The sequence below is a fragment of the Gracilinanus agilis genome, chromosome 2 (assembly GCF_016433145.1).
Source record: "Gracilinanus agilis isolate LMUSP501 chromosome 2, AgileGrace, whole genome shotgun sequence".
Lineage (NCBI taxonomy): Eukaryota > Metazoa > Chordata > Mammalia > Didelphimorphia > Didelphidae > Gracilinanus > Gracilinanus agilis.
The window spans coordinates 41246002-41263751 of NC_058131.1; the positions used below are offsets into that span (position 1 = coordinate 41246002).

Genomic DNA, 17750 nt, shown 5'->3' on the forward strand with positions numbered 1-17750 from the left:
TCAATTATTGCTAGAAGATTGGAAGTATAAAAAAGAAAATTTTAAAGATGAAATCAAAGTCTGTTTTTGAAAGCAAATGTCTGTTCTGAAGTAGACATTCCAGAAAGTTCAGTGAATGTGAGAGATCAAGAAGTGGGACTTTTGAGAAGTATAGTTGATAGTGAAGAAGGGCAATTGGAGTTGGTACAAGCAGAGTAAGGCATTCAGAATCACTAGAATGAAAGAAGATGCCAACCATTGAAGAATGTGTACTGGTGGCTGTGGAGAGGTCTTTTGGGGTTCAAGGGAAAGGAGGAACAGGTGAATAGACTATTTAAGAACTTCAGATCCAACATTTCTACAGGTAGTGGTGATATTGGGTCCCTTGCGGCCTTGGGAGACCCATTGCTAGAGCCAAGAGTTGGGTTAGGAAACAGGGGAGGTGAATTTGGTTCTGGGGATGGCATTTGGAGCATTATAGAAGACTCTAGATCATGGAGAGCAGGGCCAGGTGGCAGGGTCCTGGGGCTAATGGAGAGCCACATATTCCTTTATTTGATTGTAACCTTTGACCATTCCACTTTTCCCTTTGCTTTATAAAAAACCTATTTTTCATCTACTCCATGACTTCCAATAGTCCTTGCTTCTTTCCTAAGTAAGAATCATAAGTAGCTGCCTGAGCAACCATCATGACTTGTTCCCTTTTCCTTTTATCATAACTGGAAAATTCTCACCTCATGGCACAGTCTGCAATTATTTCTTGAAACAAAGAAGTTTGCCTTTCCCGACTTCCTCCTCTATAGAAATTCCTCATTCCTATTCCTTAGCTCTCAGTATTTAGCAGGCTGGATTATGAACCCTCCAAAGGCAAAGACAATTTTTTTGTCTTTTTTTAATTTCCTAGTGCTTAGCATAGAGCTTGGCACATAATAGGTGCTCAAGAAATGCTTATTAATTATTGGTGGTTCCCTCCCCCTTTTCCTCGTATACATATTTTCCTATTCTTTGCCTTCTTGACTCAGATGGGAATTACCTTTTGCACCTTCACATACCCCCACCCCCACCCCCACTCCCTTCTTTGTTTTCTTCACAAATGACTTCTTCCATTCCTTCAGGGAACACTTCATTATACGCGATAACCTAAAACTCATTAAATGCCTTTTTAGTAGTAAATATGAATTTTAAAAAATGTGTTTTAAAATCCTTTTGTGTTAATCTATATAAAAGAGATTCATTTATTCCTTCAGCCCTTTCATTTTCTCCTTTGGGAAACAGACCAACTTGCATTGTGAGCACATTCATTCCTACCTTATATAGGAAGCCTTCTCCACTGCACTTAATTCCAGTGCTTTGCCTCTTTTATTTATTTCCTATATATCCTCTAGATAGCTTGCTTTGTAGATATTTGTTTGCATGCTTTCTCTTCTATTAGATTGTAAGCTCCTTAAGGGCAAGACTTTTGCCTCTTTTTGTATCCTTAAGAGTTTAGCACAGTGCCTGACAGGTGCTTAACAAATGTTTATTGACTGACTGACAGCTAGGATGTTAAAATCTGCTCAGCTGACCATAATTGCCATTTAACACGTTTCTATCATTTCTTGATACAGCTAGAAAAACAATAGCTAGAAGCAAAGAGAAATCTCTAAGCAGGTGTGTATGTATGTATACATACATACATACACACCTGCTTAGAGATACACACACACACACAGACACACACACACACACACTTTGTTTTTCTTTCTCCCTGATCTCCAAATATCTCCCTTGATTTCCCTAGTTGTTAGGGTCCCTTGTCCTACTAAGGAAGGAAACATAATCATACCAAACACAAAACACAATCATAAAACATACGTGCACAAAGAAGCAAATGAAATTTGATCCTTGAGTAGATACCAATGATTTAATTAGAGCTGACTACCTTTTTCACCTTGATGCTGATCTTGAACTATCTCCTTGTATTTTCTTGATCTTTGTCCCTATCTTGAGGGCAAGCAAAGAGAAGAAAACAAGGCAGAAAAATTCAAGGAGCAAGTTACCTAATTAGATTAACCTACTTTGATTTGTCTGGCCATTGATCCATTCATATTCCCTATAGTTTTCTGGAAACTAGACTTTCCCTCTCCACTGTGGGGTGGGATAATGAGTATGATGCTTAATTTGTTCAGTAGACAAAAAAAGACAAACACCCAAAAGAAAACTAAATAAGATGAAATCCAGTGATCACATTGGATTTCCCAGTCTTTTCCATTGATACAAATACCTTCAGTTACTTTCCTGGTCACTAGGCTCTGATGTAGTATCAAACAATGGGTTTCTCCCTTCCCTAAAATTACACAGATTTCAGGTCTCAGGGAAATAGGGGTTCCAGTTGTTGAGAACATTTCCCTTTCCCCTCAAACATACCTTGGCATTGACATGCCTATTTCACCTAAATGTGTGGGTTTCTTTCCCCAAATCTTACCCAATTTCCCATGAATCATCAGGATTTGGGAGGAGAAGGAAGAAGCTAAGTATTTCCCACAATATTCTGCTACATTAAAGGTTACCTTTTTCTAGCACACAAACATATCTATATCTGACCTGCAATCATTTGGGTTTGCATGAACAACTATAGAGACATGGTTGCTGATGGTCTTCTGCCTTGACTTTGTTCTTAAGACATGGCCTTGGTTCTGGCAGGTTGATTTGTTTGTCTGGAGTAATTTATATCATGACACCTAACCCAGGTTCACCTGAGTTCTTCTGACAATTACTGACTTGCTAACAAATACAAAAAGTAAAAGCTTTCACTTTTTTCAAGAGGGATGCAAATAGTAAAAGTAATGAATAAAAATGGAATATTCCTGACTTCAATAAACATTTTAAGTATCTAATGTGGGGAAAGAACCAAGGGAAATTGAAAACTAATTGACATGGTCCCTGCCCTCTTGGAGCTTACAATTCTAAAACAGATACAAAAAACAATTCTAACACTAAACAATTTTGAATTTAGAACTGGATGGGGGGTGATACCTTAATGATAGTTTAGGGAAACCCTCTCATTTTATGGAGGAGGAGCCAGAAGTTCAGAGTGTAAGATAATATGCCCAAATTCACCTTAGCAAGTAAGAAGCACAGCTTGATTCAAAACATGGTCTTCGATTGGAAATCTCTTTTATTTTTATTTTCCCACCATGAGTTATATAAATACATGATATATGCAAACCAAATAACAGAAATAAAAAAGATCCAATAATCTTTAGCTATTTAGCCTTTAATGTTTGTAAAGGGTTTTGCAAATATCTTATTTTATCTTTCCAATAACACTGGTTGGTAGGTGCTATTATTATCCCCATTTTATCAATGAGGAAAATGAGGCCAACAGAGGTTAAATGACTTGCCTGGACTCACCCAGCTAGTAAGTGACTGAGGTTAGATTTGATCTCAGGTCTTCCTGATTCCAGTCCCAGCATTCTATTCAGTGCACTACCTAGCTGCCTCAGAATCTATGATGATGTCATTTTCTTTACCCATTACCCATCTTTCATGGTCAGCAGCTTGCTACAAAGTTCAGGATTGAGTTGTTTCAAGTGCATGCATTATCATTTTTCATTATTATTCATTATCATTTTACTAGTTTCCTCATATGATAGCCAGTCAATAAACATCAAGTACCTGTGTCAGAATAGATGGCTAAACCCACTAAAAGGCATTATGAGTGACCTTAATATAAAATTCCTCCTCCAATTTAAATAAAATTATATATAATAAAGAATATTATAATGTATAATTGCACATATATTTGTAAGATTCCTATAAACACATAATTTCCTTTGTAAGGAAATTTTATAAAATAAAATAAAAATCTGTTATGATGCAGCAAATTGGATGAAATAATAATTAAATTAGGTATTGTGGGAAGTGACAAGAGGCAAGATGTACACACCATTTCCATCTGCTTAGTTCCATGGCACAGTGCCCTCAAGAAGGCATTTTAAAATGGGCAATCCACTCTCTCTCTTTTTTTTTGCTGATTCAGTGAGAGGGATGTACAACCATTCTGCCTGCTGTTTCAAAATATAAATTAAATCCTTATTGATTTGGTGGCAGGAAGTGAAGCAAAGACTTAGTTACCAAAGTGACAATGATTTTAGTATTTTGGTTTTCCAATAATGGATATGATTATTGGATTGGTATTAAAGTATTATAAGATAGTTTACATTATTATATTATTACTATTGCCTCTATAATTAAATAGAAATTCTTCTCTTTCATTTTTAAAGGCCTTGCTTGCCTTGCCCCTACCTATTTTTTCCAGCCTCATTACTTCCTTTCTGATGATGCATCCCAAATAAATCAACCTTTTCTCTGCTTTTCTCCCATCTCCATCTTTTCCCCTTTGGTGGCCTTTGCCTTGGTTACTGACATGCCTAGAATGCACTCTTCTCTCACCTCTGTGTGAGTCCCTTTCTTCCTTTCAGATAGTACTAAAACACTACTTTCTTTTAGAGGCCTTTCCTAATCCCCCCAATTGCTAGTATGCTGATCAAAATACCTTGTAATTAAGGATTTTGTATTTATTCCACATATAACTTCCACATGTCCTTCTCTCACTGTTTAGAGTATAAGCTTATTACATTTGTAAGTATTTTTTCCTTTATTGCAGGGAGATTAAACACTGGACCAGTACGGTTCAGGTGGCCCATAACACTCCCCAGCCTCCCCTTTCTTTTCTCCCAGATTAAAATGTAATGGAGAAATATTTAACAAAATAACTAAAAACACAGATGATGTTGCATTTTAAATGAGTCATTTGTTGGCAGGCATCCTTATATACAGTTGAGTGTATTTGTTTGTATTTGCGTGACAGCACAGATTAACTCCATTCCTATCCCCAGCACCTAGGACAGCTCCTGACACATAGTAAAGACTTAATACTTATTTACTTGCAGCTCAATGGCTCACAACGTTTGTTTATTGCATATGTTTTTAATGAAAATGACATCAATTGCTTGTTGCTCATTGGGTGCCCTTGTACATGTATGCATTATTTGTTTGTGTAAATTCACTCAAAGAATTCCCAACCTTTCTTAATCCTAATGCCCTTCCTCTGTCCATTATTTCCTTTTAATCTTATATGTAGTTTGTACATATTTTTTTGCTTGCTATCTTCCCCCATTAGACTATAAGCTCCCTGAGGGCAGGGATTTCCTTTTGCCTTTAAAAAAATATTATCCGCACTTAACACAGAATTTGGTGCATAGTAAGTGCTTAATAAATGTTTATTGACTGACTGACTGAAATGAACATTCATTATATGAAACAACGGAGCACCCTCCCCCCATTTTCCCTTCTGTATTATGCTACTCTAACAAAAAGATGAGAAGAGACATCATCAATGCCAGAGCTAGCTGCATAAAAGAGAGGTTATTTTTACTTTGGTAGGACAAACACGAACTTTAAAAAATTAGCTTGTCTGCAGTGTCTAAATGAAATCATCTGACATTCTAGGACCATTAACAAATGCTCCTGGAAGGCACTCTCCAGGATGTTCCTGAAATTATACATGCCATAGAGTAATGCATTTAAGGTAATAAATGGGCTGCAGTGAATTATAAAGAATTCATTTTGGTCAAGAGACTCTGTTTATAACAGACAGTAAGTCTGTTAGATTTGATGCTTATGTTACCAGAATTCCAGATTGGAAATGAATTCTATTTAGGCCAGACTTTCTCATTTGCTGCTGTTTTGGAGCCATTTTCCTTAGGAGTTTCCAAGTATTAAAGCAAATAGTTTTACTTTATTCCTCCACATTCTGCTATCTGTCATAGTTATCCGAATAAAGCAAAAAAAAAATCAAACAGTTTAAAATCATATTGAGGTGACAGAAATGATTATGAAAGTTACCAAGACTAGCCTTGGAGGATTAAATGTGCCACTCTTCATTTGTTTTATACTCTGTCAATATTTTCATATCTAAGATATATGCCCCTTCTGAGTTCATCCAATAGAAGATGAGAAGAGAGGTAAGAATGTATCTCTTAGCCTAGTCCTATCACAAAAACCTATACTAGTTTCAATTATAATAGTGAAAATGGTTGGTTTTAGGGGAAAGAGAATAGGCAAGTGGGAAGTGAGAGATTAAGAGAAGGTCTCACCATACTTAGGATGAATGTCTTTAGCAAGTCAGTTGGCTTTCCCTTTGGTCCTCTTTCTAAAAGCAAGTACTCTTGGGAAAGTTAACATATTAAGTCCTTAACTTTCTAAGGTGAATAAGTTTTCTGGCTCTGGGAAATGGTGGGGAAGAGGGCAATGAAAGAGTCTGTATGGGGAACAGGTAGATAAACTCTGCCCACATTATTGCTATTTTTGTGGCTGTTGTTATTTAGTTACATCTGACTCTTTGTTACCCCACTTGGGTCTCTCCTACCAAAGTTACTGGAGTAGTTAACATTTCATTCTCTAGCTCATTTTCCAGCTAAGGGAACTGGAATAAAAAGGTTAAGTGATTCACCCAGGGTCACAGAATTAGTGTATGAGGTCAGCTTTGAACTCAGGAAAATGAGTTTTCCTGACTCCAGGTCAGGCACTCTGTCTACCTTGAGCACCTGACTGACCTATTATTGTTTTTCTTGGAAACGATTCCAGGAGTTCACCTGGATTGGGCTATTACCTTTTATCTCCTTGATAGGCAAGTCAGGGGTTAAATATGGGGTAAAGTTCCACAGATCCTTAGGTCAAGGGCTCTTCTTTGAGATATAGCCCAAGGTCTTTTTGGACCTTTCTTGGATCATGGACCCCTCTGACATCAGTCTATGGAAGCTCATGCCCCATTCTCATAAGATTTTAAATGCATAAAATAAAATGTATAGGATTAGAAAGAAAAGAAATTGTATTGACATATAGTTATCAGAGTATAAAAAAATTCATAGACCCTAAGTTAAGAATCCTTGGTAGTACTGTTTTGGGTTAGTGCAGGGACTCTAAAGCAATGTTTTAGTTGCTTTGAGAAATAAAGGTGAATAGACTTTATTTTTAGTTCAGAAAATTTTATCAATATCTATTCAATATTTTTCCTCACTAATAGAAGTTGCATCTCAACTCATTACTCTCTTAATTTGTCCATATCTAGAAATAAGTCAAGGGGTCAGATAGCAGGTCCTAAACATTTTCCATTGAACTAATAGTGAATATCATCTGTAGCACAACTTCACCCTTCTAAAGAACGTTTTAACTAAATTTTCAGAGGCCCTGGGTAAACTTTTAGAGTCAGGGTCCCTTTCAACACTCCTTTTTTAAGTTAAAATTATTTTCTGACTATATACTTTAAGATTCCCAAAGTATTTTATAATTAATCCTTTTACAATATAATTTTAAAATGAAATCTTAGTGCCCTGTTATCACTTACGTTGCATTAATATGCATTTCTCTTTCATTCAACAAATATTTGAGTGACCACAATAGGTATGGTTCTGTGGGAGGCACAAAGAAGATTCAGGCCAACGTATAGTCATGGTCTTGGATGCAGATTACCCAGTTGGCTCATGATTATGCCTTCACTCATGACTGCTGAATGAGAGAAGTCATGTGTCTTGGTTCTTATAATGCCTTATATCTTTTGAATATGCTGGGTACTTCTCTGTGTTGTCCAGAGCCCCACAATTATGACTAACTCTCTTCAACCAATCACTAAATATTCACTTTTTGGTGTCTCACTTTTTAATTCAGTGATCAAAGGATTTGTTTGCACCTAATTTACCTGTTTGATTCAACTGAGAAGTCTGGGATAGGGTAGACTCTCACCCTTGCATGTAGATGTATATGCGTATGCACTATTTTCTTTAATTTTTCAAACCCTTAAAAAACTTTAGCCCTGGCATGGATGGACATTTGTTTTTATTACACGTAGGCCTAGACTGCAAAGAAGTTTCCAGCACCTGGCATTGATTTCCTGGTTTTGGCAAGATTATACTTAGCCCCATGATAAGGCTTCTTATTTCTTACAACATAGTCAAATAAAATAATTTTTCCATGTCTTATTATTCTATGAATTATTACTTATTACTCTACATTAAAACCTGTGGCTTTTAGAGAGAGGCTGCCTTTGAAAATGGCTTCTTTTTCCAGGGAGAAACAGTAGAAACCAGTATGATAAACCTTTATTAAAAGGAGATAGGAACAGAAAGTAAAGGGTCAAGGAGGATCAGGACTGTGGATTCAGAAGAAGATATGAGGTATATCTGTGTACGTGGGAAGATAAGTAAAAGGAAGCATAGTTAATTGGAAGGAGCATTGCATTTGAGTTCACAAAACCTGAGTTTGAATCTCATCTCTGTCACTTTGTGAACCTGGCCTTTGTGACCTGGCCAAGCCTCTCTCAGACTCAGTTTCCTCATCTTTTTGTAGCAGGATACCGGGTAAAGGAGCAAGACTGGATGATTTCTAGGGTCCATTTTAACTCTAAATCTTAACATTTTGTCATGAAAATCAAAACTGTCATTCTACAAGGCCTTGGAGAAGTCCAGTTGAGTATTCAAAGGAAAACTATGTTTACTTGCATGATTTCTCTTTCTCTTCCAAATATAATAATAATTAGGCTTTTGCTGGTAAAGAAACCTTTCTGTTCTATGGTGGATTGCTATGGCCAGGATAGAATTTGAGAGGTATACATGCTAGATAAATAGCTTTTCATTTACATTCATAAATAGGATTGAACTATAAGCAATGTGGCTGGGCAGGCCTTTCAAAAGGAAATATTGAGAAAAAATTCTTGTATTCCCTTTTCCAAAAAACCAAGGCAAAGCCAAAACAAAATTCTACACATTTTTTTGAAAAAGTAGATAACAAAAGGTATGGTACTTACTGATCATTTGCCATGTGGTAGGCCTGTGGTGGTGGTGGTAAGTAACAAAATCCATGTAAATACAGAACATTACAGATGGCATTGAAGTTCTTCCAGTCTTGTTTACTTACAAATTAGTTGGTAGGCTTTAACATTTAGCCCATCTAGCAAATATGTCAAGTTTTTGCTTGGCTTTTCAGTAAATGAAGGAGGAACCTTGAGTAAGTGAGAAGAAAAGGGAATTCAGAGCAGTGTATGATTTAGTCATGCCAGATGAAGGAGAAGTCCTGGGAGTCACAGAGAAAGGAGATCAGGGTATGATTATTTTCATCATTATAGTGATTAGTGTGACATGTACACATCCCTACCACATCTGGATACATTCATATAACTTAATAATATACATCATGAAATCTCACCATAATAGGCAATAAGTCATTCTTAGAATTAACAGACACATGACCCCTGAGTATCTATAGCAGTTGGTGAAACTGGACAGAAAACTAATTTTGCAGCTGAAGTTTCCTCATTCAGAACAGAAACACAGCAATGTAGTCAGCCTTTTAGTGGTGATCAAAGGTTATGAGGAGGTCTTGCTAGTTCAAAGTTGGTTGAGGATGCTTCATAGACTGTCCGAATTTTTTCTTTCTTTTCTCTCTTTCTGATTCTCTGTCTTTGTCTCTGTCTCCCCCTCCCTCCCTCTCTCATCTCTCTCTCTTTCTTCTCTCTCCCTCCTTCCCTCCTTCTCTCTTTCTTTCTCTCCTCCCCTTCCTCTCTCTCATCTCTCTCTCATCTCTCTCCTCTCTCTCTCCATCTCTCTGTCTCTGTCTCTCCCTCCTTTCCTCCTTCCCTCTCTCTTTCCCTCCCTCCCCCTCTCTCTCATGTCTCATCTCTCTCTCATTTCTTTCTCTCTTTCTTCTGCTCTCCTTCCCTCCTTTCCTCTCTCTTTGTCTCTCTCCTTCCCTCCCTCCCTTCTTCCCTCTCTCTCTCTCTCTCCTTCACTCCCTCTCTCTTCTCTCTCTCCATCTTTATTTCTCTCTCTCTCCCTTTCTCATATCTCCTCCCCTCCTCTCCCCTTTTGATTGCATCACTCAATGGAAATAGCTCTCTCCAAGTGATCTCTTATTTACCAAATCCAATGGTCTCTTCTCCATTCCCATCCTCTTTGATGTCTCTGTAGCATCTCCTCTGGGATACCCTTTTACTCTCTGTATTTTTGTGACTCAGTCTCATATGCTCATGATCTCTTGATTTTCTGATTTAACTGACCACTCTCCTTTAGTCACCCTCTCAAGGTTTTCATCCATGTTATGCTTGCAAACTGTGAGTGCCTTCTAAGACTGTCTTGGACTTTCCTCTCTCTACAGTCTTTCATTTGTTGACATCATCATTTTCTTGGATTCAGTTATCATCTCTATGCAGATTACTCCCATATCTACTTATCCAGCCCTATATCCTCTCCTAAATTCTACTCACACATTTCCACTTGGCTATTGGATATTTTGAACTGTCTGTTCCCTAGGGATCTTAAACTTACTATACCTGAAACATTGCTTATTATCTTTCCCCCCAAATCTACCCCTCTTCCTTATCATTGTTAAGGGCACCAGCATCCTTCCAGTCACCCAGATTTGCCACCTCGAGATTATCTTCTACTTCTCATTCTCACTCACTTTACATATTCAATCAGTTGCAAAATCTTGAAAATCAGGAAATGATACAAATCAGGGCTCAATTTATTCTTTTGATAGTCCAGACTCGAGAAAGTATTAATAATATGGATTAAAGTTAAAAGTGTATTATGTACATTTACCAGCACAGATCCTCTGGAGACATAGTTGGGCATTGCATTGATGAGTTCTTCAGTCATTGGGATTTTTTTTGGTATTATTGCTGTTCTTGTAGAAATTATTTTGCTTACTTCTCTGCATGAGTTCATATTACCTAGGAGTCTCTGAAATCATCTCTTTTGTAACTTCTTGTAGGCACAACAGTGTTCGATTACATTCATAAGCTATGAATTGTCGAACCATTCTTCAGCTGACTATCTAAGGAACACCTTTAGATTTTAGAAGTTCCACCCCCACCCCCACTTCCTTTTAGTTCAGTTGTGTTTCATAGCCCCATTTGAAGTTTTCTTGGCAAAGATATTGGAGTTGTTTGCCATTTCCTTCTCCAGCTCATTAGACAGATGAGAAAAGAGAAAAGTGAGGCAAAGACAAGTTTAAGTGTCTTGTCCAGGGTTACACAGCTAGTAACTCTCTGAGGCCAGATTAAGATAAGTCCTCCTAACTTTGGGCCCAGCACTTAAGGGAAAATTACATTCCTGGGACTTGTCTTGTTAGTATTTCTTTCAGGAGGTGACTGGTGGATTCTTTCTGTCTTCATTTTGTCTACTGGTTATAATAGATTCTGGCAATTTTAATTAATTTCTTAAAACATGATGCCTAGACTTTTTTTTATAAAGTCATAGCTTTTGGGGAAGCTTGTGATTCTTAAATTGTCTTAAATTGACCTGTTTTCTGTATCACTTATTTATGATACCAGATATTACACATTTTCTTCTCTTTTTCCACCTTTTGTTTTTTTATTTTCTAATATTCATATCTCATAGAATCACTGATTTTTGTTTGATCTATTTTGGCTTTTAGAGAGTTCATTACTTGGATAAGGTTGGCCACTTTCTGCCCTATGCTGTTTATTCTCTTTTCTATTCCTTTCTTCAGAGATTTCATTTAATTTTTTTATTACTTAATTTTTTCCCTAGATATTTTCCCCCTAGGTATTTGTGGAAAACCCATTTCCCCCCCATATGAGTTTCTTTTTGTTTGAAATCATTATAGAGTTCCTCTTTTCTTCTTTTGGAGAATCACTACTATTTAGTGTCTCATTGATTTACTTATATCTCTTGCTTTAGTTCCAAAATTGGGATTTTTCAGTCAGGCCAGGCTCCTTCTCCTGCTGTACTTTTTGGTTGAGTGATCAGCTCTCTTTGGAATCCCTCAAGATCACCTGATTTCCTGCACTGACCTTCATCTCCCCATGCAGGCTCCCCAAATCTTTGAGCTTCAGAACGCTGGATCTATAGGGCATTCTCTGGTGCCCCATTACAGAGGGTTGGGGACCACAGAGCCCGTTGGTCTGGGATGTCCTAGTCCAAGTGCTGCAGTGCCATGATGTTTGCAACCTGATGCTAAGCTTGATATTTCCAAGGTTATGGCACTGCCCTACATCTGTTTGACCATCCTGTGATTTTCCATGGGGAGTCTTCAATTCTTATTATCTCTAGATAGAGAGTGTCTCTGGTCACTTTGGGAGGTTCCCTTGTTCTGCTGCTAGTGCCTTTTTTTACTGTCCTCAGACTTTTGGCTGCCCCCATGCAGTTCCAGGGAGAAGTAGTTTCTTATTGTAATTTCTCATTTGGCTTCTTCATCACACAGTCTGGTGTGAACTTTGGGATTATTTTTTTTTTGCTGGAGTTAGTTATGTGAGAACTTATTGGTCTGTGGCTATTGCTCAGTGGCTATCAATCAAAAGTCAAAGACCAGAATATTCCAATACCTTTATTTTCTTTGCCTTCTCATAAACTTTTATTTTTTCTTCATTGTTCCTAATTTTTAGTCTTTTCAAAATTCCCCCCTCTATAATCAGCTATTGTTTATCTGTACTAACAGAGAGGGGCAAAGTTTTAGATGGCATCCAAATTAGTTATATTTGGCTTTGGAATTTGTTCTCATAATTTAACAAAATGACATATGAATTATCTTGTCGATAGTCAAGAGCTGACTGTATGTTTTCTAAGTAATCTGTATTCTTTCCCTAGATAGGCCAAGAAAATAAATCAAAATGGCAAGCAGCAAGCTTCAAGGACACATGGGTCAAAACAAGTTGGTTCAAATGCTGAAAGGATTCCAAGGTGGCAGGTTCCTACCACCTAGACTGGTCTCAGAAGAGGAAGCCAACAAAATGGTATATATAGTCCACTCATTCTTTGGAGCATAGATTTTTCAAGAGACTCTGATGTAGTTTTGTTGCTATATGACTTTGTAAATTGAGAATTAGTTGAATGACATATTTATTTGATAATGTGGCAGCTGGTTGAGAGGAAGAAGTGACTTTGGAAAAGTCTATGAATCTCTTCAGCTCTCAGGAGCTCCTGAAATCCTAAGGGTAAAAAAGACTAAAGATGTTTGGAACGACTTGATTATATGCTAAAATGAAAATGCACAAGCAGCCAGCTGGGGTTTGCTAACTCTTAAGTCACATTGAGGGGCAGGTAATTTGAAATGGATAATAATAAAATAATATGGAATGTTTTTCTTTTCAGGAGAAAATAGAAGTCATGAAAGAGCACACCCCCTGGAAAATATATGCCTTCTTTGATTTTAAATTATATTTTCATTTTTATAAGTCGAAAAACGAGCCTAGTTTTATAGAAAATCTACAGTTTTGTTGACATTGACCATTTTATTTTTAACTTGTTTTATGGTATGCTCCAATAAGAAGTAAAGAACCGGCCCTATCTGATCTTTATCTTTCTGGGATGTGCTCGGAATAACCTGGGAGCTTAGCACCACCAGGAGAAGCCAAAACATGGATTATTTCTTTTGATATGATATTAACCAAACCCAGATTCCACTGTAATATTGAAAAACGTCTCCATTTTCTATATGCATGTATATATCTATATTTTCTATATATGTTTTCTATATATATTTTCTCTATACATATGATCTATAGAAAAATTTATAAAGGCAATATATTATGATGCATGTATGGTAGACTTAGGCACTAACATAAAATTTCAAGGGGAAATAAACTCTTAAAGAAGACATTGATTTTAGCCCAAAGCAAAGTAGATCTGATAAATCATGTATTCTTTAGTACAAAAAAAAACAAACCATGTCAGATAATTCTTGTTACTTTATTCATTCAGTGAATATTGTTAATGCTTACTGTGTGCAATGTACTGTGCTAAGCATGAAGGGAACACAAAGATATTCAGCCCAGTTATTTCCCTCAAGAAACTTACCATCTGCCATGGATACCAGGGTTCTATCTCACTAGGCTGGAAAGTCTGAATGTTCTCTATCAGGAAGAGGACTGGGAAAGGGAAGTAGAGTGAAAGAGAAAATTTGTCTCAAGGTATGAGAATGATGGGCAAAAGTTCATCAGCAAGACTGACTGGATCTAGAGGTGTGTCCACTCATGAACCATGAGTCAGTTGATGGGGAGGAAAGCAGGGTTATCCACTGCCAAAACAAAAGAGTTCTACCATGAGGTAGCCATGGCAGCAAAGGGATGTGGAGAAAAGCTTAGGCTAAACCTATGCCCAACTCTAAGGAATGTGTAGACTGCGATTTGTTTTGTGATTTGTCCAGCTTGGCTCCAGAAGGGAGAGTAAGAACCAATGGAAGAAAGTTATAGAGAGGGAGATTTTGGCTTAAAAAAAGAAAAACTTCCTCATTATTAACATTGCCTAGAAATGGATTGGACTGCCTTGGGTGCACTGGAAGTCCTTGAGTAAAGGCTGGATGACCACTTGTTGGACATCATAGAGAGGAGTCATTTTTCTGATAGAGATTACACTGAAAAACACCAGAGATCTCTCTGCCAACTCAGGGACTCAGTGGTTCTACTGACTGTAGCAGTTTCAGATTCAACTCTGTTCCGTTTAATAAACTTTATGAAGCTCCTATTCTGTGGAAAACATTGCTAAAGGTGGAAAGATGTTAAGCTATATAGACTTGACCCTTTAGACAAGAGTGGATGGATGGGCAGCCCAGAAATAGCAATTATGAAATTAAAGTGATTATAAATCTAAGCACTAACGTTTTATTGTTTCTACAAGAGAAGCTGAGTTCCTTTGGTTAGATTTATTCAAATGATAGGTTCCACTTTATTGTTGTTAGCTGGCCAACAAATGCTTATTAAATGTTTACCATGCGCCAGGCCCTGGGGGGTACAAAGAAAGGCAAAAATAGTCCCTGTCTTAAAGAGAGCTCATATCCTGATGGGAGAAATTATATGAAAATAATTAGGTTTACACAAAATGCATACAGTGCAATGGAAGCTCCTCTCTCTCTCTTAGAGATGGCATTGGCAGCAGAGAATGTGGCTGCTTGTTATGAATGGTATACTAAGCCTAGTTCAGATAAATGGCCTGAGCCAACATCTCTTCACCCGTGGTCAGATGGTACCTAAGCTTCTTTGTAGAGATTTTTAAAAATCAAATTCTTATTTGCATAACAAAATAATGATGCCGATCCCTTTTTATGCTTTTTTTCTCTTTGTGTGTCTTTCCATAAACATTTTGCAGGTCTTTATGGAACAGCTGCTGAGTTTAGAAGTTGAGGGGAGTCCTGAGCATGTGGCTCTCACTGTGATTTCCAGGCTTTCCCTTCATACATATTGGCGTGATTCAATTAGATTCTAAGAGGGAAAATAAAAGAAAAAGATCACACATGCCATTTCATATTACCCTGTAAGGAGCTCATGTGTGTTTTCTTTTGTATAATTTATTCATTTTAAATATTTCATTAGAAGAATGCAGTGGAGTCCTAAGATGATCCTGATGGTTGCAAACGAATTATTCATAGTGGGCACTTGAACAAGAAAAACCTTTTTTTGGTGTACTCATTTGGGTCCCTTTAGCTCCTGTTATTTTTAATTCCAGCCCAGCCCCTCTGAATTTCTGAAGGAGATGTCCCTCACCACGGAAGAGCGGCTATCTTCCACTCGAGTGATGTGCCGGCCACAGATTACAGAGCTTTTAGATATGGGAGAAACCACTCATCAAAAGGTAGCTTACAGCTTCTTGGTTGGACTTCTCCTCCTCCTCCTCCTCCTTGTCCTTATCTTCCTCCTCTTCGTTTTCCTTCTCCCCATCCTCCTTCTTTTCCTATCTTGTTTTTGATTTCTCCTATTAAAACATTAAAGTGACTCAGTAAGAAAAGTTTAAGTTCCTTGATTTAAATGCACTCTTTGTACTCAGAATACCACTTGGTGGAATAGAGTTCTCTAGACATTAAATAACACCCTTATCTGTAGTTTCAGGAGAATTAGAGTAGTTCACATCCGGTGAAGCAGTCTCCTTACTTAGATTCCTTAGGGTAAAGGGTGTTCCCTCTAGACCAAGGGAAAAGAAACGATACCAATATATCGCTCCTCTCTCTCCAGTCCGGATTCCATGTCCAAATAGAAGCTTTTGATCACTAAAGAAGAGTGATTTTTAATACTTTTCCAAATTCCAATAAAAGTTTGTTGCCATCAATCTTAGAAAAGCCACCTTTAAATCCCTATGAGTGAAATCTGGCATTTCCACATTTTTGTGTATGTCAGAAATTCAAATACCTGTGGAGTTAAATGTCACGCTTTGAATAATTTACTTTTTTCAGTCTCATGAGAATATATATTGCTCATTTGTGTGCTTTTATAGATAGCATCTTTTGTCAGAGGACCCTAAAACAACTTACAGCTATAATCTCATTATATCTCATAACTCTACAATGGAGTTAGATGGGACGTAAAGGTACCCCCTTGCCTGAAATTGCAAAGAAAATGGGGAGTAAATGAGTTTAGAACCTGATGAAGACCAAGGCCTTTTGAATGAAAGAGCATGCAAAATACATCAGGGATGGACTTTGGAAAGGTATCTAAACATAGAAATGCATAATAGGCAGGGATTATGGAGTCTCTATTTGAAAGTCTTTCAGAATGCTGTTGAATTCAAATCTACCATTGTTCATAGCGGCATCATCAAGCAGTTCAGTGGATAAAGTTCTGGACCTGGGGTCATGAAATCTCCAGTTCAAATTAGCCTCATTCCCAATAGCTATATGACTCTGGGCAAGTCACTAACCCTCTGCCAGCCTCAGTTTCCTCATTTGTAAAGTGGAGATAATAATGGCCCTTACCACACAGGTGGTTGTGAGGATCAGATGAGATAATATTTGTAAAATGCCTAGCACATAGTAGGTACTAGAAAAATGTTAGCTGTATTCAGAAATGTTTTCAGTGAGGCTTTGCTTGTCAGGGAGTGAGGTCTGGAGTTGGGGTATAAAAGGGTTTTGCCCTTTGAGCAATTGTCTTGAGTTTTCTGTGTCCCATTATTCCCATTGTCTGGTTTCAACACATATGCAGTCTAGTCTGATTAGAGTCTGATGTCATCTTTTCGGCTAACTTATTCTTAGCTCTCACCATAAAGTGATTTTGTCCTTTGTTGGCCTCAAATTTTTTTTCTAAAATGTCTGGTTTCTGGCATTCTACAGGTTTTCAGTCCTGAAATATGAATTGATTGGTGGACAGCTTTCCCTGCATGCCCCATAGTTATCTTAAACTCATGTCCAGAATAAAACTCATTATGTTTTCCTGTAAACCTGTCTTTCCTCTGGATGACTCTGTTTCTCTTGCAGGTACTACTATTCTCCCTGTTCCCAGGTCTAGAGCTACCTTTGACTCATCTCTCTCCTGCAAATCCCACCTCCAATCAACTGTCAAATCATTTGTATTCTCTTTGGTCATTTTTATGTTGGGTCTGATTCTTCATGATCGTATTTAGAGTTTTTTGCCAGAGATATTGGAGTGGTTTGCCATTTCCTTCTCTGGCTCATTGTACATATGAGGAAACTAAGGCAAACTGGGTGATACAACCTACCCATGGTCACACAGCTATTATATGTCTGAGATCAGATTTGAACTCAGGTTCACTGAACTACCAATTTATCCCACCTCCATCCTCCTAGCTCCCAGCTCTAGAACCACCCTTTCTTCTTCTCTCTCCTTCAAACCCCACCTTCAATTAAATACCAAATTATATAGATTCTTCCTCTTTACTATCTTTTGATTCAGCTTTCCTGAAAGGTAACTCAGAGCCTCTCCTTTGGGTATTCTTTTATTTCTTCTTCTCCCCCCTTTCCTCTATCTACATTTATAGAGGGTCTGGGTG

General features: G+C 37.5%; 1 protein-coding gene across 1 annotated transcript in view; it reads left to right on the forward strand.

Annotated features, from left to right (window-relative positions):
* The first annotated feature begins 12649 nt into the window (after window positions 1–12649).
* HYDIN (HYDIN axonemal central pair apparatus protein) overlaps window positions 12650–17750 on the forward strand; it is a 417120-nt gene continuing 412019 nt past the window's right edge. The window contains exons 1-2 of the mRNA XM_044659361.1: window positions 12650–12772; window positions 15480–15605. Coding sequence (XP_044515296.1) covers window positions 12650–12772; window positions 15480–15605 — 249 coding nt within the window. The remainder of the gene's footprint in view (window positions 12773–15479; window positions 15606–17750) is intronic.